This window comes from Epinephelus lanceolatus, chromosome 23 (assembly GCF_041903045.1).
Source record: "Epinephelus lanceolatus isolate andai-2023 chromosome 23, ASM4190304v1, whole genome shotgun sequence".
Lineage (NCBI taxonomy): Eukaryota > Metazoa > Chordata > Actinopteri > Perciformes > Serranidae > Epinephelus > Epinephelus lanceolatus.
In genome coordinates, this window is record NC_135756.1 from 22969701 (window position 1) to 22993215 (window position 23515).

At 39.9% G+C, this 23515-nt stretch overlaps 2 protein-coding genes across 3 annotated transcripts in view; one reads left to right on the forward strand and one right to left on the reverse strand.

Moving 5' to 3' along the window:
* Positions 1-12777, reverse strand: part of cerk (ceramide kinase) — a 64411-nt gene extending 51634 nt beyond the window's left edge. The window contains exon 1 of the mRNA XM_033614237.2: positions 12504-12777. Within this exon, the coding sequence (XP_033470128.1) occupies positions 12504-12669 (166 nt within the window). The 5' untranslated portion in view covers positions 12670-12777. The remainder of the gene's footprint in view (positions 1-12503) is intronic.
* A 5167-nt stretch (positions 12778-17944) lies between these two features.
* tbc1d22a (TBC1 domain family, member 22a) overlaps positions 17945-23515 on the forward strand; it is a 196301-nt gene continuing 190730 nt past the window's right edge. The window contains exons 1-4 of one of the 2 annotated variants that reach the window (XM_033615048.2): positions 17945-18156; positions 18631-18687; positions 20647-20830; positions 22881-23130. In XM_033615048.2, coding sequence (XP_033470939.1) covers positions 18095-18156; positions 18631-18687; positions 20647-20830; positions 22881-23130 — 553 coding nt within the window. In that variant the 5' untranslated portion in view covers positions 17945-18094. The remainder of the gene's footprint in view (positions 18157-18630; positions 18688-20646; positions 20831-22880; positions 23131-23515) is intronic. The other variant, XM_033615049.2, reaches the window with a different exon arrangement.

Here is a 23515-nt window from a genome sequence, read left to right on the forward strand (position 1 = left end):
AACTATCAAAATCCACTTGAATTTAACTGAGCATTAGCTTCTATACAAACCGGTTAATTATACATAATAATAGTGGTGTATATAGTATGTCACTTTCAGGGGCGCAACTATTATATCTATCAATTAAACTGTCAATTATTTTCTTGATTAATAATTTTTATCTATAAAATGTCAAAGAAAAAGACAGAAACCCAAAGCCATTGAGTTTATTATCATGTATGACAAAGAAAAGCAGCAAAAGAAAAGCCTGATCACTTCAAAGGAATAGATTAACATTTTGAGAAAAGACATGTTTGCTTTCATGTCGAGAGTTACAACTTAAGATTTTTGTATATGCTAAATATGTAGTTAAGGCTTGTTGGATTAGTTTAACATGAAGACTGGAAACAAAGGGAAACAGCTCACCTTTCCCTGTCCAAAAAAATTCCAAATCCACCGACCACCCAGCCAAGACATAGTCCTGCACCTAAAAACTACAATTGACGTTTACAAAGATCAAACAACCCAAAAAGTAAAGTGTTAATCATTGAACTTTAGAGGTACTGAGAGTTTAATTTCGTTAGCTCTGGACAGAACGAGGATTGCTGTTTCCCCGTTTCCACAAAGCGAAAAAGTGTATTTCCCAAATGTCAGCAACAACAACAAACAACCTGTGAAGTTTCAGTTCAAGCTTCAGGTTCCCCACATGAGAGGTTCAAGTTGACTGCCATGGAAAAAAGGCCAAGTTCAAAGAGACAATCACATGGGATAAGAACAAGGAGCAGCATACAGAATAATTCCCTAACCCTGGCATGTGCAACTATCAATGTGCAAGACGGGGAATGGACCTCAAATTCTGGCAGTGGCAATGCGTTGTTTTGCCCAGAGTGTGAATGTAATCCCTAACTCTGGCATTGTTAGTGCCTTTCTCTACTGAGCCAGAAACATCCAAGTCCTCAGGGCCCAGGGTGCGACTGGTTTCCATTCTAACCACATGAGACGGATTAACACCTGCGATGCACTGTTGTAATCTGCTAAAGGGCCAGGACAATCTGTGAATTTGTCCTGCATATGACTGTATACACCAGTGGTTTCAAACCTTTTTAGCTTGTGACTCTTCAAAATGAGGTTGCATGTGTCTGCATTCAGTGACAAGGATAAAATAAGACTCTGGTCTAGCATACAAACTAAATGCTACATGCAGTAATACAGCATGAGCAAACCTTAGTCTCTGATCCGCCTACGAATGAATCATCCAGGTACAGGATTTAGGAGAGTCTGCCAATGACACAGAGTGTTGACTAGTGAAGTGGTTTATTTAAGTGTGTCATATTATGAGAAGAACATAGGCATAAAGTTTAAAATTAGTGAAGTGGTCCTTTTACTACCTAGCGGGCTAAAGCTCCAGCGGGACTTAACGAGGATTGAGAGCCACTGGTCTTGGCAGTAATTGTATCCTGTAACGATGAAACAAAGAGGATCTTTCAGTTAATGTAATGGAGCTTAGGAGGTCAGTTAAAAGCGAGTCTTTAATCGCAGCTATTTCATTAAAATAACTTTTGTCCTTTTAAATATTTGTGCGACCGGGCCTTTATGGGTTCAGGCAGGAACCACTGATGCTGAAGGTCGAACCTCAGTCTCTGGGCCTTCCCTAAACCATGCCGATACAGCAGCAAGCTTTGGGACAAACCTCCTTCTCTCCGGTGGAAACAGGAACTGTTATATCTTTTTGTAGCCATGGAGAAAAATAAAACTTACTCCCACTTTATGTTCTTCATTTGTGTTTGTATCACTTGTGCCTGATCTGTACAGTATGTGCTGCTGTTGCCAACCATTTATTTTCTTTTGTTAAACATCTTGATTTTCACTCTGATATGTATAAGCTGTTTGAAACAGTCCCTGTAAATATAGACAACATTTTACAATCAAATGAACACATCGAAACCACTTTTTAGACTAGAGAAGGGTATATTTGATCCTAAATTCAATGTAACCTTTAAGTTTTGTACGTCTGCGTGACAATTTTAAATGTCTACCTTGGTTAAAGCAGTTTAGGTTAGTACAGGTATAACTTATTGCTCCTACCTGCCTATCTGCAGTATTGTATTATACATATTGTAAAACTGAATTTAATGGTGTATTGTTATGTGTCTGTATGTACCTTTGATGGGTTTGAAAAAAGCCAAAGACAAATTTCCACTGAGGTGGACAATAATGCTACCTACCTACCTACCTACCTACCTACCTAGTTGCACCAACATTACATTTGCACAGAGCATCTTCCATGACAAACACAACATGGCGTTGCATGTTGTTAGTATGTTGGCATTGATGTAGATTCAATTGTTGTGGTACTTGAGGTCGTTCTTGGTCTCAAGACCACTTTTTGAAGGTCTCGCTCTCGTGTCAGACTCCGCATTTTTACTCGGTCTTGTCTCGGTCTCAGACATATAGGACATTGGATTTTATTTCAAGATCGGTCAAGACCACAACTGCGGGAATATCATTAAATTGCCTGACAAAAAGTAGATGGTTGATTTTAGTGCCTTAGTGTTTGTTTATATTTGTTTGTTCATAGAAGACAAAGGAACATTTACAGTACAGGCCAAAAGTTTGGACACACCTTCTCATTCAATGCGTTTTCTTTATTTTCATGACTATTTACATTATAGATTCTCACTGAAGGCATCAAAACTATGAATGAACACATGTGGAGTTATGTACTTAACAAAAAAAGGTGAAATAACTGAAAACATGTTTTATATTCTAGTTTCTTCAAAATAGCCACCCTTTGCTCTGATTACTGCTTTGCACACTCTTGGCATTCTCTCAATGAGCTTCAAGAGGTAGTCACCTGAAATGGTTTCCACTTCACAGGTGTGCCTTATCAGGGTTAATTAGTGGAATTTCTTGCTTTATCAATGGGGTTGGGACCATCAGTTGTGTTGTGCAGAAGTCAGGTTAATACACAGCCGACAGCCCTATTGGACAACTGTTAAAATTCATATTATGGCAAGAACCAATCAGCTAACTAAAGAAAAACAAGTGGCCATCATTACTTTAAGAAATGAAGGTCAGTCAGTCCAGAAAATTGCAAAAACTTTAAATGTGTCCCCAAGTGGAGTCGCAAAAACCATCAAGCGCTACAACGAAACTGGCACACATGAGGACCGACCCAGGAAAGGAAGACCAAGAGTCACCTCTGCTTCTGCGGATAAGTTCATCCGAGTCACCAGCCTCAGAAATCACAAGTTAACAGCAGCTCAGATCAGAGACCAGATGAATGCCACACAGAGTTCTAGCAGCAGACCCATCTCTAGAACAACTGTTAAGAGGAGACTACGCGAATCAGGCCTTCATGGTCAAATAGCTGCTAGGAAACCACTGCTAAGGAGAGGCAACAAGCAGAAGAGATTTGTTTGGGCCAAGAAACACAAGGAATGGACATTAGACCAGTGGAAATCTGTGCTTTGGTCTGATGAGTCCAAATTTGAGATCTTTGGTTCCAACCGCCGTGTCTTTGTGAGATGCAGAAAAGGTGAACGGATGGATTCCACATGCCTGGTTCCCACTGTGAAGCATGGAGGAGGAGGTGTGATGGTGTGGGGGTGTTTTGCTGGTGACACTGTTGGGGATTTATTCAAAATTGAAGGCACACTGAACCAGCATGGCTACCACAGCATCCTGCAGCGACATGCCATCCCATCCGGTTTGCGTTTAGTTGGACGATCATTTATTTTTCAACAGGACAATGACCCCAAACACACCTCCAGGCTGTGTAAGGGCTATTTGACCAAGAAGGAGAGTGATGGAGTGCTGCGGCAGATGACCTGGCCTCCACAGTCACCGGACCTGAACCCAATCCAGATGGTTTGGGGTGAGCTGGACCGCAGAGTGAAGGCAAAGGGGCCAACAAGTGCTAAACACCTCTGGGAACTCCTTCAAGACTGTTGGAAAGCCATTTCAGGTGACTACCTCTTGAAGCTCATCGAGAGAATGCCAAGAGTGTGCAAAGCAGTAATCAGAGCAAAGGGTGGCTATTTTGAAGAAACTAGAATATAAAACATGTTTTCAGTTTTCACCTTTTTTTGTTAAGTACATAACTCCACATGTGTTCATTCATAGTTTTGATGCCTTCAGTGAGAATCTACAATGTAAATAGTCATGAAAATAAAGAAAACGCATTGAATGAGAAGGTGTGTCCAAACTTTTGGCCTGTACTGTATATACAATTAACCTCTGCAATGCCTTTTGATTATTTTATACAGACATTTTTTGTGGTTCACTTATTCATACGTTCATATATACACTATATGGTGATTAAAAACAGGTAAATGACAAGGAATCTTCATTTGTTTTTATGGAAATGTGGATGTTTCAGATCAATTTGAGGAGTGCCTGTGGTTTGCATGTTCTACATTTTATCTAGGTGTGTCATGAATGGGATTCACACTGATCTGACCTCAGTCTCGCCCTGCCTTGTTCTTGGTCTTGACTTGTCTCAGTCTAGATAGACTCTGCTCTTGGTCATGACTTGGTTTTGGTTTAGGTGGTCTTGACTACAACACTGCCAGACTGTCTATTGGAAGGTTTTATATATAACCCACTTCAACTCCCTGCAAATTGGTTTGGGATGGCCTCAGTGTGGCAGAGTATCCACATGGACATGGAAACAGAAGTGGGTAGGGAGAAGGTGTACAGGGTGGATTGGGAGATCCCTACATAGTGGTGGGTTTGTGTTCCCCTGTGACAATTAATGAGCGTCTTTAACTGACTTTAGTGATAGTACCTTAAGTTTAGACTAAATCAGCACAAACACTGGAGAGTACTTTGTACCTTTATGGTGCATCAACAAGTACTTGGATTCATAATCCTGCTCATCCTGCTTCCTTAAATCTGCGTGGCATACCACCTGACAGGATTCCACTGAAAATACTGGTTCCCTACACAATGCCTTACACTAACATGATGTCACACCTTTGAGGTTTCACACATGGATGTTGAAGCAACACCAGACATTCTCTCATCAGCCCAAAATAAGGAAGTGCATGATAGATTTAGAGGATTTGATCTTAACTCAGTATATCCTATGCATTCATGCATGGTGCACAGGAGATTTTGTATTTGTGTCTGCTTGTGCGTATGATATCTGTGACAGCAAAGAGCCTGGCCTCACCTTCTTTTAGTCCTCTGACAACAACAAGCTGTCATCATATTCATATTCTGCTGTTGTTCTCTGCACCCCTCCCTTTACACAGTGGATCAGTATGTAATCCCTTTATTGTTACCGAGGTTTGGCACTGACAATGTGTTAGAGGACAAGCCAGCACAAGCTTAAGGAAATGCTTGCATTCGTAGGTGTTTCCACACTATTTATGGAGTGTTTATGTCATTCCTGTTTTGCTTGTACATATTGCGTTCCAAGTGGCATGCAACATGGGTGCAAGAGAGAGATTTAACTGAGGGTGTGAAACTGATAAAACTGTTTATGTTGTTGGGTGATGCAGCCTAATATTTAAGCATTTTTGGCCTAATTCTGCACATAATTCTGCACATTAGCTGCAGATGAGTCCTTGTATGCAAGTGTTGTACTGCAATAAATCACAAAATATGAGTTATTACAATACAAGTTGGCTGTCCTACCACAGAGAGCACTAAATCACTCAACCACATCAACACATTATTATCCAGGTCATTGATTCATTGTGTAATTAGCTTTAGAGGTCCTGCTCTTTGCTCCTATTGACCCAAGCCACAGGTAAATAAATACAATCAATGTAATGAAAGGGTCTGTATTGCTGCCAGTAATGCAGTATGAACCACAGTTTACCCAATCTCCAGCTGTTGTTTTCCTGGCAGTGTTTATTTCTCTGTATCTCCCTCTCTCCCTCTGCAGCCGTCTCTCAACGTACAGACAGGGCTGTGCATTGAGCGCCCGCTTTAGATTACAAAGCACAGATCTGCCTGGGTACACATGGCAGTGAGCTGTCAAACAAGACATGGATTTCTCCCAGGCACAATGGGTTTGTTAAGCCAAGGCTTAGGCAAACAGATGGAGAAGAAAGGACAGCAAAGGTGGAAGGTATAACAGGAGTCACTAGGGGTGCAGTGGTACTGCTAGATCACTTCACACGCCGACAGTGCCAGACTAAACAGGTCATCATTTTCTCAAAAATGCAAACTTGATTTTCTGTAACAAACATAAAATACTCTCAGGATCTCCACTGTCATAATTTTGGATATGCATGAACACTAGCAGCACCGCTCTAGGGGTGGCAGTGTTGGTCAGTCTGTCCACCACTTTGGTCCAGACTAAAAATTCTCTGCTAAAATATACTACATTGCCATAAAATGCTGGTGGTGCAGTTATTCATGGTCCCAAGAGGCTGAAGCCTTATGACTTTTTTAGTGTCAGAAAAAGGTCATAGGGAGTGAAGCATCCAGTTAAGTATCCCGTGAAGTATCTCTACATCTACTGGATGGGTTGCCATAAAGTTCTGTTAACGCATTCATAGCCCCCAGATGTTGAATCCCAACGACTTTGCTGATCCCCTGACATTTCTTATGGTGCCAACATGAGGGTGGCATTAGTGGTTTTGAGTGAAAGCTTTTAACACTTGTTGAACGCATTTCCATTCAATTTTAAATAGTCATGCCTTTCACAGGATGAATTTTAAATACTAATGCCTTTTTTCCACATAGCACTGTGTACATACTGTATGTGAGTCAACCAGAAGACCATTTGTTGGTATGGGAACCTCCGAGATGTCCGTTATGTTTGCTAAACTTCTCCTTCTGTTTTGTTTTTTTTTCCCAGTTAGGAAGTTAGCATAAAAATTAATTAGCTAACAGAAGGATTAATTTAATGCAGCTCCATTTCTACATTTATTCTAGCATGCTAGCTGGGTACCATATAGAGTGCATGCATAGTGGGTCATATGTCTTTCACCAAATACTTCACAAAACTGGCTACACACCTGATAAGCCCTACAAACTTATTTGTTATCAGGCATTATTTGTCCTGTTTTTGTCTGTATACCACTCAATGTGCATATTCCACAAGACTGAACGGCTAAAAATACTCAGAATTAACTTTTCTGCCATTTCTGCGGCTGCATTTCTATCCATTCGTAAAGAGATGCATTTCCTTCCTACAAAACTAATGACCTTCCCATCAGCCTCAGCTGTATTTTGTGTTTACTGCTAAATAGCAAACGTTTGCAGCATTAGCATTAGCTGACATGCTAAACTAAGATTGTGACAGTGGTAAATAGAGCGCTCCAGGGATGACATTTCCTTGTAGGCCGATGTAGAGGTTAGCGTTGCCTAGGATTGAGCCAAATACTCAGATTAAATGAGTATCCCATACAGATAATGTATTTTATACGAATAAGAGTAGCCTACTATACGAGTAAAATGTGTCAATATCTAGACTTTTGAAGCTCAATGCTGAGATTGTTTTATGTAAATAGGTTTTAAATAAATAATAAATATAGCAACTTCTGATTCTGAGGCTTAAAGTATCAACTTTCACTTAGGCCCCACCCACTTTTGGCTTAGACTCCCCCCATTTCGAGTACAGATACAGATAATTTAGTTGGTTAAACAGATACAGACACAGATACAGATAATAGTGTACTTGCTCTTCCCTAGCGTCACCCTGGTTCTCTTGTCAAAAAGCCTATTTTGCATTGGATTTTGGATCACTGCAGAAAATGAGCTCTGTGGAAAACAAACCTTTATGATACTTACACATTTCAGCAAGATAATCTTAACAAATGAACACCACTTTCATGATTTTTAAAGCCTACATACTATCGCCAGGAGTAAAAAGCTAGCATTAGGCTATAATCAAACTGCACCACGGTTGTATAACCTCAATGTTGCCACCACAGCAAGGCTGTAAAGATGTTTTCGGCGTGATGATGTTCTGTAGTCAGTGAGCCACTTGTTAGCAACCACTTTTTTGAGATACATAAAAGCTACAAAATTCATATTTGTTCGAGTTGGGTATTTGCTGATGTATTTTTTGTCATAGAACAAAAATGTCTCTTAAGCTTGTGTTAACCACAGACCTTGTTTCAGGTATCTAAAGAAAAACCATTCAGAAAACCCACTGACTTTGAGATGAGGGAACAGGGTGTGCTAAAATGCTAATTCATTTCCAGGTTTTAGAACTCATTCCTGCACCAGTCTACACAATACCGTCTAAACAGCAGCGTGTTAGCATTGTTTTTGTGGGCATGTTAGCATACTGATTTTATTGCTATGCTCAAAGGCTATGTACAGTTTCACAGAGCTGCAGTCTTCTTTTGAGACTAACTGTAGTTCTATGACTGACTGATACAAACAATTGTGTTTCTTTACTCGTAGGTGGATTTTGCTGAGGGATCTTATCACAGAGGATATTCTGTAATGCTGATACCCTATGTCAGCCCCATTTCCAATACTTCCTGTATTGCTATAAGTGAATCCCTGTCTGTAATGCATTGGATCTGTATCCAGCTCTGCCATATGGGAAGCAAATATCTAAACCCTCCCTGGCCAAGAGAGATATCTGAGGCTTAGAGGGCCGGAGGAAGTACTACCAGCTAAGCATAGTGATTTGGAGGAAAGGGGAGATTCTCTCTAAAGCATATGGCATGATTTAGACGAGATTTTCCTCCGAGATGGGAGCATGCACTGTATAAGAGTAGTGACTCAGGCATTTCGTGGACATAGCATTTACTCTAGGCTCAGAGGCCATGCCATCTCAGTGACTGGATTTTGTTTGTGTGTGTGAGAGCAGATCTGTGTGTACACCAAACATTCCTGGCCGGGATACCCTGCCTCGCTCTCTACTCAGCACATCTGACTGACGGATGCTCTGATTCGACCAAATCCACTTAAATGTCAGGAGGTAACATCCACTAATGTTGTCTAAACCAAAGCATCAAGACCAGAGCGGTGTTTACCGCTCATATCAATTCCCTTTTGGCATTTATGGCACTTGTGCGTCAGCTTGATGTTAAGGGGAAAATCTAAATTTTGGGCTGAAAAATGAAAAATACGAGTTGAAGAAGACCTGTCAAATCTGAGTCACGCCGTATGATTTCCTGCCATCAGCTGGGATTAACATTTTTTATCTCTTCTCAGTGCTCACTGATTTTTCTTAACTACTAAATGTGATAGATAATGTTAAATTTAACTAACATGTCACCTTCTGTTTGTGATATTTCACCTGATATCCCAGCTGGTTTTGTCACATCTTTTATTGTCATTTTCAATCAACTATATTAGAAAATGATGTAAGTGACAAAAGAAAATAATCCATCCTGATTTACTTGTTAATTTGCATTATTTCTGCTGTCGTAGAAACTAATCCTGTGACCATGCAAGTAGGGGGCTGGTGTCTTGAAATACCTAATAACCCTGCAGAAATTTCACAGCTTCCAACACATACACCTGCACAGAGAGGAATCTGTGGAATGCTTGTGCAGCCCATGACGTCATTCAACAACACGTAAAACACGTGGAGTCCAGAAATAGAGCATTTCTGTGTTCGGGTAGGTGTAAAGACGCAGAGGAAAAATTCCAGTCACCACCACCCACGTCTTTACTATAGTCACTGATTAACTAGACTGCGTTGACTATTAATGATAACAATACTTTAGCTTACTTAAGCACTCACAGTCATAGAATTGACTCTATGGTGTTTAATGTTACTAAATACTTATTAATGGCAAAGTCTCCTTGTTTGATTCCTAACTCCGGGGTAAACAGACTTGCTCTTGTCACAGCGATCATCGCTGGGCTGGATTTTGGTGTAGCCGTGTTGAACATTGACTCAATAAATGGAAGTCTTTATGGCAGGTTATTATAGGGCGCTTGATACCACTTTGAGGAAGGTCAATGGCCAGGTTTAAACTGAAGTGTGCAGTGCCAGCTGTAATAACTTCACTCGATATGGTAGCCTACGATAATTGCAGAGCGGGGAACTCATCTAGATGAACAAACATTAGCCTCGGGAGGTTATAGGGACGTCTAGATTAAGTGAAAGTTGCCTGATGCATGAGGAAGTAAGGGACAAAATTTGGAGCACTGGTTGACAACCACAGTAACTGCAAGGGCAGTTAAGGTGTAAACCATTCATCCAGAGCATGCTGGGATTCCAGCTTACTCATTCCTGGAGTGGGTTGCACCATGACACTAGCTTGAGTGTGTAAAGTTTTTTCCGATGTCCTTAGTAATCACTGTAGTTCCAAACCATTGCTTTACTAAATTGGGTTGCACCATCAAAACTTAAAAGTTTCAGTTGAAACTTAAAGGGACAGTTCATCCTCAAATCAAAAATACATATTTTTCCTCTTACCTGTAGTGCTACATATCAGTCTAGACTGTTTTGGTGTGAGTTGCCAAGTGTTGGAGAACTAGATGACACTCAGCTTGTGGTGCTCAAAGTGGCAAAAAAATACATTTGAAAAACTCAACAGCAATGTCTCTTTCCAGAAATCATGTTTCGTGTACGAACTACTTTCTTTCTACCAAACTACACTAAACTGTATCATCACACAGAAGGAAGCGTGCATCTACTGCTAGCTCACCTAGCACCACCCAGCTAGCTAACGTTACAGCTCAGCCGAGGACCAGGCCATTAATGTTTACATGTCCCACTTTTATGAGCATGAGCCTCTTGTCCACGCTTCCGTCTGCGCGGTGATACAGTTGGCGAAGGAAGTGTGCATCTACTCATGGACAAGAGGCTCATACTTGTGACAGCTGAGCTGTAACATTAGCTAGCTCAGTGGTGATGAGCCCCAAATTTATCAGCTGCAAAATTAGAGCGATGCTCATATTAATTAATCAATAATTATAATTCAAAAATACAAAAGCTTATATAATACTCTGAAATGGACAATTTTGCATAATGAGCAATGAGCAAGAACAATTTTGTTCTTTGAGTATATTTTGATGCTAATATTTTTGTACCTTTACTAAAGTAAAATTTACTTGTAACAAAGTATTTCTGTTTTGTTGTATTGTTACTTTTATGAAGTAAAAAATCTGAATACATCTTCCACCACTGCATATAATGTTTTGTGTGGAACCTTGAGATGCGCCTTGGTGAGGACTTGGCTCAGATTAATCTGATCCTGTTTGGTTCGGTGGGGGAAACCACTTGCGACCACATGACGTCAACCCAGGCGGGGTTTGGACCCACCATTGCATAAAATGATCAATATAATACTGATATCAGTGACATAAGGAAGTTACACCGGGCCCCAGTGCACGCTATTATGATGAGCCCTATAGTGCATGCCATCGTGCATGTACTGTCTTGACACATAATAATACTTAATTATTTTGTTTGTTTTCACCATGTCCCACTTGTTTCCTATATGTAATACTTTATTATCGTAGATTATATTTTATGTTTGTCAGGTATGATGTATTTTAAGCACAGTGAGTTTATGCTTGATGCTTGATGAAATGTGTTACATAACTAAAGTTGACTTGACTTGACATTGGACAATATCAACACACATATTACCCAACATTCATCACTGCATATCTGACAAAAAGTAAGAAGCTAATCCATGAATTGAATAGTTTTTGTAGTATATTTATAGATATAGATAGCTCATATAGAAAAAGCATATCATTTTGTTTTAGATAGCTACTATTTCAAAACCTGAAACGAAAAAAGAAACCCATGATGAACATGGGTTTGCCTTTTTGAGGACATATATAGCAAATGGCACCATTTTTAAATCAGGAACATTCTTTTTTTTATCATTTATCTTTGAACACAGGTATATGTCAAAGGTGGCAATCTGAATCACTAGCAAGGGCCTGCTTTCTCAACACGCCCCTCCACACCAGGGGCCCCAGTGCAGTGTCTTTTTGTTGTTGTTCTTGTGACAAACTGGGTTAATCTCAGACGCCGTAGTGTATGTTTGGAGACCCTAATACATCTTTTTGCCTCTAAACCTACAGCAACCAAGCTAACAACAGCTATTTTGGCCCTTACATGCTGCCATTATGAGGGTTTTCCCAAAGCTCACTGGGACAGAAAGTCCCTTTTCATGAAAGAGTTAATGAAAGGATGAATGAACTCCTTCCTGGAGGACATATTAACAGTCAACCCTTTGTTTCCTTGTAGGAAACAAGAGCATCCTAATTAACTCTGAATGATAACACTCATGTGTGACCCTCTTGACAGGGTACAGACCCCAACTCCAACAGATACATGACCTCACTGGTGCTCCCTGAAATATGCATGATCCTGACACAATGTGGAGTGGGGAGACAAGCTCAACACTTGGGTGAATGGGTGAAGACAGTAGAATGAACAACTACAACTCAACATAAATATATTTGATAATTTTAAACTCCTTTGGTTGCCTTATTTGTAACTTTAATTCAAATATGAATTATTCTGTTTTAACTAGATTGGTTCCTCATATATTTCTGTAGTTTTAAAACATGACACAACAGCTTAAAGACAGCTCTCACACTAACTGACTCCTCCATGTCAGACTTACCTGTGTCAGCACTGTTGATGCCAGAGCTCCGTGTTCTGCTCCTTTCAGTTTCCCTCCACGCCAAAACACTGCGGTTCACAGCAACTTCTACCTGCCTGTGCTTGAGGAAAAGCCTGGAACATAGTAACCTGCCTTGTTTCTCCATCGTGTCGCTCACACGTGTCATTAGTTACGCTGTTGTCCGGTGATTCTCACCTCAACTTTGTTACGGCCCGCATAACAAACCGCTGCTCGGTGTGTGGAGTGCGTGTATGGTCGGCCCGGGCTGTCAGGAGGAGAGGGACTACACAGATCGTCTATAAGACAGATGACTCACTCAGGAGTCAAAATGAAGCTGGCCTACTTTCCACACTCTGATGTCTTACAGGAAATATACAGTGGAAATAATAGGGTTGATTTAAATTACATTTTTTTCTGCATTTATAAGCAGAGCAGACCAATATTATGCAACATATGTTGGCCTCAGATATATTTGTAATGATTTTTTAATTAATGTTTGACAGTTTGTTTCATTTTATTCCACATACATAATTACAAAACAAAAGGGGATAAAAATATTTTTAAAAAAATGTATGCATATGAGGGTGTGGTAAAAATCTGTGCATACTTATATGAAAACCATACTCAGAAGACATAGAAGTGGTAGTGTATTTTAAATACTAGATACATTCAGAAAAATGTCACCATATAAGTATACAATTAATTTAAATATAATGTAATTGTTATATATACTAACAGCATGAACAACAGTTCCTAAAAGTGATCAGTGTTGTTGTAAATCAAATGGTAATGTCTTTTTTTGTACAAAGACAATGACACAGTTCAAAACAAGGAAACAATCTTGTAGTCCTAGATACTAAAATCTTAAAAACCTAAGTGGTGCTTAAACTTTGTACTTCATGGGTGTAAATTTTAGGGGGGGGGGGACACAGGGGACACATCCCACTCAATGTTTAGAACATGCCCATTTGTCTTCCTTTGAATAAAAACATGAAAATAGGCTAACAGAGGATTTATATTTTGACATTACACCAGAAATTGATGCAGAAAAAATTTACAAAAATGCGCAGAACTTCTAACTTTGACTCTCAAAATTTTCTGGTGGAGTGCTCCAAATGTGTCCCCCTCATTTTGACTCAAGACTAGGGTAGAGCTGAATACTCAGATGAAACAAGTATCCGGTATAGATAGTGTGCTTTTTATTAGTACGAGTGTCATAAGAGTAAAATGTGTCATTATCTGTACTTGTGATGAAGAAAAATCCTCATTTAAGTAGGTGTTTAATCTGTTTTGATTAAAAAAAAATCATCAGGAACTCAATTCTGAATACTGTTCTGTGAATAATTTCCTCATAGGTAACAAATATTGCAACTTCTGATCAATCCATATACATTTTAGGCTTAAAATAACAACTTCCATTTCAATCGTAAGCCCCGCCCACTCCGAGTACAGATACAGATAATTTAGTTGGTTGATCAGATACACACAATATAATGGTGTACTCACTCATCCCTGATCGAAACCTACACAGTTGGTTTACGACGCTGGTAAATGAAAAATTCTCACAGATGTGTTGATTTATTGATCAGCAGTAAGTGATGCTACTTTATCCAGAGATTTAATTTCTTTTCTTCTTAAAGCTGACTTTTTATGGCTTGTAAACACATTGTAAATGAGTAGTATTTGTAATTGTCTTATTAGCAGTAATCTGGGTTTTTGTTTAATTTCATTTAAAGGTCCAGTATGTAGGATTTAGTGGCATGTAGCGCTAAGGTTGCAGAACTGGAATTTCTCCCGTGTTCCAAGCGTGTAGGAGAACTATGGTGGCCGACATCGAAATGGAAGTGTCAGTGAAGTCACTGTCTTAAGCCAGTTTTGATTTGTCCGTTCTGGGCTACCGTAGAAACAACATGGCGGACTTAGTGGAAGAGGACCCGCACCGTTTTTAGAAATAAACGGGTCATTCTAAGGTAAGGAAAACACAGTAAGTCTTATTTTCAGGTGATTATAAACTAATGAAAACATACTTATTAATATTATATACCATTTCTAACAGATGCCTCTAAATCCTTCACACTGGCATTTTTAAAAGAAAATGAACATCTTAAATGTTTAAGCAGAACACATCTGCACAAGTAAGACAACTTTTCCCACTTTCCCACCAGCACCAATTCCCTATCAGCATACATGCAGTGGCAGTACCTGAATATTGTGACAGAGTGAGAGCTCTGTCTTCCATCCTATCTTCTTTAACCCTGTGGAGCAAACACTGCATCAGCACGTTGTGTAAACACATAAGCCCTCTAATTCATGACTCAAAGCAGTTATAGCTTCCATACTGTTCCAGACTGAAGCTGAATAATTACCTTAACCTCTCATAACCTCCAGACAGTGACGAGGCAGACACTGGCATTAACAGAAATGATGACTAAACTGTGTTTGCCCTCCAAAGCATCCTCACCTCTGCTTTTAGCTGAGTGGAAACCGGACTCATTTTAGGATGATGCAAATAATGTGACAACAGAGATCATGTCTCTTTACCTACAGAGTTTGCCTTTGTTTGCTTTGTGTGTGACATAGAGTGAAAGACAAATAAGAAGACGGTTACGGGAGGTATTGTCGAAGCAAATCCGCTGCCATGACACTGGGTTGACTATGGAATTGAAAGTGCATATTTATGTTCAGGCCTCCAAAAGTCAGCAACATTTTGTACATTTACACTCTGACATCTCTCCAATTTGTGCATGTATAGGTCCTGTTTGTGCATGTGTGTGTCTTTCGGACCTGTGTGTAATTGACAAGCAAGAATGAAAACATTGAATTTCTCCTCAGGGGATTAATAAAGGAAATAAACTTAAACTTAAACTTCACTGTGGAGTGTAGGTCAATAATCACTGATTAACCACAGCGACATTCTCTCAGTGCAACACAATACATTATGTTCATATTCAGTCATTTTAGCCAAATGAGGATTAACTAACTGTCTGTTAGTCCTCACTCACTTACTGGTTTTTATAGATAAATATTACTCTTAAAGTTACTCTTTCACACCAAAAACAAAAATACATATTTTTTCCTCTTATCTGTAGTGCTATTTTTCAGTCTATTGTTTTGGTGTGAGTTGCAGAGTGTTGGAGATATCCTCTGTACAGGTGTCAATATTCTGTCGAATGTAATGACCTGGTAACTCAAGATAATCCATAGACATTATTATGTGCAGTTTTATGTAGGAACAATTCTCTTTCTACACCCACCAACTGCATCATCGTGCAGAAGGAAGTGTGCATCTACTCATGGACAAGAGGATCATGCTTGTGACAAGATGAGATGTAAACTTTAATGGTGTTTTCTTTGGCTGAGCTGTAATGTTGGCTAGCTGAGTGGTGCTAGGTGAGCTAGCAGTAGATGCACACATCCTTCTGCATGGTGATATGGTTGGTGGGTGAAGTTTGGTAGATAGAAAATAGTTCCTATATGAAACTGCTCACATTAAGGTCTGTGGATTATCTTGAGTAACTGGGTCACGATTTCTGCAAAGTGAGTTTTTCAAATGTGTGTTTTTGGTGCTTTGAGCACCACAAGCCGAGTGCCATCTAGTTCCATTATATTGGAGAACAGGCAGACATCTCTACGGCTGATCTCTAACACTCAGAAACTCACACCAAAACAATCCAGATAACGGGGTCTTAAGTGTTTTCCAGGCCAAGGACCCCTTTGCTGAAAGAGAGACGGAGCAGCTAGCTACAGCCTTCAGCGGCTCCAGTACATCCAGAACAGTGCTGCTAGGATCCTGATGAGGGTGCGCAAACACGACTACATCACCCTCATCCTTAAATCACTTCACTGGCACCCCATCTCACTCAGAGTCGAGTTCAAGGTTTCCCTCCTCACCCACCAGTGCATATACGGAAATGTATCGAAAATTTTCCATTGACCACTTTTTTCATGTCACTTCCATCCTTATATATCCCATGTAATGCTTTGATCATGTGTTCTTTTCTTTTGTATCACTTTTGAGTGCTTTTTTCTGTTTTAATTGTAGTTCATTGTACTATACTGTTGTTTGTATCATTTGTTTTATAGCATTTTGAGATTCCTTGGAATGTAAAGTGCATTATAAATAAAATGTATTATTATTATTATTATTATTATTATTATTATTATTATTATTATTATTATTATTATTATTATTATTAGCAGGGACGCCCCTACTATGTATATTGCATAAAACTGAGTTGCACTTGAGCTAATTTTCTGAAGTATTTTCAGGTCTTCTCTTATTTGCACTTCCCTGTACCTGTTCAGTCAGCAGCAGTTGTAGCATGGCTAGGTGCATTAGCTTCACCGTCTGCACTTTTGCCGCAGGTTTCTGAGGTGGACGATGTGTCAGAGTCTTGCTCAAAAAAGTTACAAACCAATCCCAAACTAATACCATTATGGCTCACAAGAATGTCTGTACACTTGACATACCATTAATATACAGCTTACTGGCCAGCGTCTGAATAAAAAAAGGTGTCGTAATTTAGTGTGAGCTAGCTAACAATTGCACAAAGATTCATGGGTAACAGTTAAACCTATCATTAATGTTGTTGCCTGTGAACTTAAAAAAGACTCATGAAAAGACCAATTTATCTAAGCTAGTAATATATTAGAGTCTTGTTAATGGGTATTTTCAGACTCATTTTAAAACTTAAATGAAATTATCAAGGGGTAATTTGGCGATCCCCATAAAGTAACTCTACGGACACCTTTGGGGTCACGGACCTCCTGTTGAAGACCCAGGATCTAGACTGAGAATAGCACTTGAGGTGAGAGGAAAAATATGTGTTTGATTTTAGAGTGAAATGTCTCTTTAAATGAATAAAAATAAATAAATCAGTCAGTCTCTTTATAACCATAGAGTACTCACTGCACTGTAAATTTCATTATGCTTTAATGGTACATATTGATATTTATATGATGATTTAGTTCATGTTCTCTCACACCCCAGAGAGTGTGAACTGATTAATTGGCTTGGTGATGACTTGGTAAACCCTGCAGTCAGTAATGATCATTGCATCAATCAACACAAAAATGTATTACAAAAGAAATAGAAATGATATTCTGTAAACACACCATCTTTTGAATATGGTGTCTGAATAATGATAATAATGTATGAAAACAGTATATAAACAATTCAAAACAACAGTCAACCATTACTATAACTATAAATACATCATCTTATATTATATCTATAAACTGCAATATAAATGGTAGTACTTTTCCCTCCCTGCCTGTGGTCCTGATGCTGATGGTCTTTTGATTGACACAGCTTTTCTGTCAACAAAGCAAAGAGGGGGGGGGGGGCCGTGACATCGACAGCTTCCCATGCCACCTAACAGCGGATCTCACTTGTGATTGGCTCACAGCAAGGAAGTGTCGGCCCAGCCAATCACGGCGCCGCTTGCTTGCCGATTAGGCAGTATCAACATGGCAGCTTTCTGAGTTTTGGAGGAGGGTATCTGGTGTAAATAAACACAAATTTCACGTTTTACAGCCAACGACAGCGTTCGCGTGTTCGTGTTTAGGACTGGTCGGGCCACGGAGGGAAAATGTCGAATGACGGGAATAAAAAACAGTTCTGGAAAAGAAACGCAGCGAAGGTTCCTGGCAGGTGAGTGACGTGTTCCCTCCTGTTGGCTAGCTTAGCGTAGCTAGCCTCACTCAACTGACGCTGCACTGTTGAGCTTCTAACGCAACTTTGACTTTCACTGACGGACCTTCAGTATCGCACAAAGTTTGAGAGTTTCACCACTTGTAACGTGCCAATTAGCTGTAGTAAATTAGTCTCATAGACACAGTTTACGCCTGCTGCTAGCTGGCTGAGAGCTACGTGGCTAACAGCAGCTAGCTGTTGAGCAATTTACCAACACCGCAGTTACATAGTTGTAAGTAATGATACAGTGACTATTTTATATTACGGAGTAGCTGCGGTTTTACAGCAAATTAAAGTCGTTTCTATTACACTTAGTCACAGTGTTATCGTATGAACTGACACTGATTTGGGTGAGACGAAGCTAACATGGCTAGCTTGACAGCCAGCTATCAATTAGCTCATTCATTGACACTCTATTCTTCACTTCCTCAGCATTCAGCATGTGTATGGCGCACAACATCCACCTTTCGACCCGCTCCTCCATGCCAAGTAAGTTAAATTTACTTTGTCAATGTTGGCAAATAGCCTGTGATGCTACTGTAGTAGTTTGGAGAGGTGTGGCACTTTTGCTACGTGGTATTTAAGTTTCTGTGCTGATGCTAACTGTTTGCTTCAGTTGCTAAACAACCTGATACCTTAGCAGAAGTTGTGGCTCTCCTCTGTGATTGCTCCCAGATGTCTTTTAAAGCCTGATAACATGCATTAAGTATGCATGAAACTTAAACAGTGGGTGGAAATACCTCCCTTTATCTTGAGAGATTAGTTTCGAAAAACAAACAACTTTAACTGGTGTGTATCAGATTAAGGGTTCTCTTCCTCTTTCAGTGGGAAGTGGATGTTTTGTTGTCAACAAGTTTAATATTGCAATGATGACCAGACGTAAAAAAACACATTTAAAGACCTTTATTGAACCTGTAGTCCCCCAGTATAAACCAGAGTAAATCAGAACAAGTCAGGACCTCATATACTGGTTTGGAGTCAGACATTCAAACATCAAAACAAGGCAGACAGTTTTAAATGTAGCCACCGATCCACACACTGATGACGGAAACTGCTACTGCTACTGTAAAACATGTCATACCTCCAGCCACTTCAGGAATGTGGGAGTGTGTGTTTTGCAACTTGACAGCTGAGACTCCAGCTGTGACATCATGCTTTGGGAGGTGGCTGTAATTGCAACATGCTTAAATATGTAAAACGGCATCATATTTGTCTCGCAGTATAATTCTTGTAACATGTGTATGACCTGTTCTGTCTGCAGTGTCTATGGATGTGCACCTGCTGGACAGTCTAGTTGTTAGATGGCTGGGTTGGCAGCGTAAAGGACACAAGATATGCTTTCAGTTAGTTTTAATATAATTAATTTGAAAAGTTTGTAATCATATGCAGTAAAAATGGATTATGTTACATGATTTAAAGATCTAGGACTATCTAGTATCTAGTATTTCAGGACTACAGGGCACCTAAACAGGTCTGGGGGTTATGAAAATATGGTAATGAGTGAATGTTTGATTGAATTTATTTATTAATAAGAAAAAGAGTGCTGGACTTAACAGTAAATATTTAATACAAAGGTAAAAAATGACTAAGAAAAAAGTAGAATCTTGAAATGTAAAGTGGAGAGATAACTTTTTTAATTAAACATCACGGTTTACTTCTGAATAGGAAGTATTTTTGACTTTTTGGACTGCACCTGTAATTTTACACATACACACACGCGCACACACACACACACACACACACTCAGCAAGAAAAACAGCCTATTATTCTGTAAAAATTCTTTTATTTCCTCCGACTGATGTTTAATCATGTAGATTTCCACAGAGGGTTGAATTCAATTTGCTTGTTTTTTTTTTGGCAGGTATATTATGTTCAGACTTTCTCTTTTCTTCCACGTTATGATGGAAGTAAGCTAATATGGACAAGTCTCCCTCTTTATTATGGTAATCGTTGTCTTTGTAAGAAATCAGAGCTTTCCCTCCCCCTCCCCCCACCTCCCTTTCTCCGCATCGCACGATAAGGAAAGGTTGACTTTAATTGAATTCTCTTTTTCTGCCGCATTTTTTGTTCCGCCTGAATGAAACGGTGTCCTTGCAGCACAAAGACAGCGACTGGGAAAAAATTGTCTTTTGAACATGACCAGATTCGGCCTCGTTAGGTGTTAGAGACCTGCTTTTGATTCAAGTGCTTAAAATTAAGAGTGTGTTCTTTTATTTCTTTGCTCACCTATCAGTGTGAAAATGATTCACTTATCATCTCTGTTTTTCCCCCCTTATCGTCACTGTGGTTATTTACTTTATCTCTTTCTTTTTTCTCTCCTTTGCTGCCTGTTCGCCACTTCTGTTTTTTCCCCCTCCCCACTCCTCCTCACCTTTTCACTTAAATTCTTTAATCTTATCCCTTTCCCCTTATCTCCTCTGTTTTGTCGGCCCTGTCTTTGTCCTCCAGCCTGATTAAAGCAGGGAACAAACCTCCTCCAGCCACACCAGGCAAACCCAAGAAGGCCACCACTTTCCAGGAGTTTGAGAGCATCACAAGTGACGCCTGGGATGTTGGAGATGATGACGATGAGTTGCTGGCCATGGCTGCACAGAACCTAAATATTGAGGTTGTCATGGAGACAGCCAATAAGGTGAACAACCACATGCAATGGCGCCCAAGCCTGACACACATGGTTTTTTTTTGGCCACAAAGGTTTGGTTGACGTACATCTCGGAGTCTTGGCACTTCTCAAACAACTTCCTGTTCAACTACATGTTCAAGAGAGAGAAGCATGCTTTTCTGACAGTTTAATCAAACCTAAACACCCTCAGTAATGTTTTTTGGAAGGACTTAAATGAAGTTTAGGTGACTAAAAGTACTATTTTAATTGTCTGTATGATGCACTGCTTCACTTTTAAGATAGGTACAAAGTATACACCAGGGATTAATACTTGTCCCGGTAAAGAGACATTTTGTGTCCCGAGGGAGCAGAAGCACACTATCCTGGGAATCCTGGGAAACTGACTTTTTTTTCTGGACCTGTAACTTCAGCAACAGTCAGAACACATTGGTCATTTATTCTATGCAACAAGGAGAATTATGTTTAAACCTGTGGTTTCCAAACCTCATCACTTTAGTGTATTTATTTATTGGTGGTATTGATAATTATTAAGGCAAAAGAATGCTGTTGATGTTAATCAGCTAGTGATACACAGGTTGACCCACAACCCAAGCACCTGAGGGCGTGGGTGTGGCTGAGTTGACTACAAAGTTTGGGCAGGTGAAAAAGTGACAAAGCAGCACTCTGGTTAGTAAGCTGTCAACAAGTTACATAAAGATTACATGCAGTTAAGACATAGATGGTTCATCCAAAAATCAAATTTAGTTAAAAATGATTGTGATAAGGTATTAGAAAGAATTCAGTTTAAGAGTCTGATACCTGTAGACACCCTTCTTATGAAAAGAAATTATATACTGCTGTACTGATATGTGGGTTCTGTACATCTTCACTCATTTTGTCGACACTTAGATTGCAACTAGTTTTTCCCTTTTCTCCGAAATTACATTTCCTGGGAAACAGGAAATAGTTTGGATGTGTTTGTCTGGGATTACAGTTTCTTGGGATTAAACCCAAGGATACACCTATTTTTGGGGCGTTGGTGGCTTAGTGGATAGAGCAGGCGCCCCATGTACAAGGCTGTTGCTGCAGTGGCCCCGATTCGAATCCAGCCTGTGGCCCTTTGCTGCATGTCATCCCCTCTCTCTCTCCCCCTTTCATGCTTACCTGTCCTGTCCATTAAAGGCAAAAATGCCCAAAAAAAATCTTAAAAAAAAAAAAGCATACACCTATCTTATATCAAGGGATTTTTGGTATATCTGCTCATGTACTTTCTGCATATCAATCAATCAATCAATCAATCAATTTTATTTATAAAGCCCAATATCACAAATCACAATTTGCCTCACAGGGCTTTACAGCATACAACATCCCTCTGTCCTTAAGACCCTCACAGCGGATAAGGAAAAACTCCCCAAAAACCCCCTTTAACGGGGAAAAATAATGGTAGAAACCTCAGGAAGAGCAACTGAGGAGGGATCCCTCTTCCAGGACGGACAGACGTGCAATAGATGTCGTACAGAACAGATCAGCATAATAAATTAACAGTAATCCGTATGACACAATGAGATAGAGAGAGAGAGACAGAGAGAGAGAGAGAGAGAGAGAGAGAGAGACAGAGAGAGATGCAGGACAGACGGTAATGACAGTAGCTTACAACAACATTAATGAAAGTAATAATATTATAATTATAGTTCTGGCTACTGTGGTACAATATGTTGAAAGTATATATTAATATCTGGCAGTATACATGTGTGACAATAATCATATGTGTATAATAACAGTAGAAGTATGACTAATGACTAATGATGGCAGCAGCAGCAGGAGGCATCTGGCAGGACCACAGCAGCAGCACAGCCACACATGTCACGCTATCCAGGCACCGCTGCATAAATGTTGAAACTCAGGGAAAATGGCAGATTGTTTTCAAAATCTTGCAGTTTGTACTTATCTCAATATCAATCTCAAATTGCTAATTTAGTTTACAGAGAATTGCACACTTAATATCTGGAGTTTAACAGGAGTTATGAACAAAACCTAAGGCTTAGCAGTGACCCACCGTGTGCTTCTGTCATCCCAACAGGTCATCGAGAATCACAGCAAGCAGCAGGAGAGACAGAGGCAGGATGACACGACAGAGCTGGAACAGAGGGAAGAGGACACACAGGAGGAGGTGGCAGAGGACGAGGAGGAGGACGAGGAGGATGAGGAGGACAGGGTGGGAGAAGGAGACGTGACCAGCCCAGAGGTCTCGTTTGCCTCCCAGAGCAGCCCTTACACTGATGGCCGCCTTGTAAAGTCCCAAAGTGAAGCTCCAATTGGGTCACCCAAAGGTTAGTGAACACCATTGCTCAGTGTCCAAAAAAGTTTCCTGGCTCACCTGCATACTAAAAGCAAGACTGCTTTTACTTTTAGTGCGCCAGTGTCTGGGAATATTTTAAAAAGGCACACTGAACTCTCTTTAAAAGCAGAAGGCCGTTCTCTACAATCACCCCATACCTGCCGCCTTATTATTCCTATGTATTCAGGATTTTAGTGATCACTTTTAAAAGTTCTACAAGCATATTTTTTTGCATTTATTCACTCTGGTTTCACAGCTGCTTTGTGTCACCACACTCGAATAGTACCAAGTTTCATCAGAAGCATCCAAACAGCAGCGAAATGAGGAGAAAATACTTGGCAGATGTTATCACTCAGTGAAGCAGTGCTACTGATAGA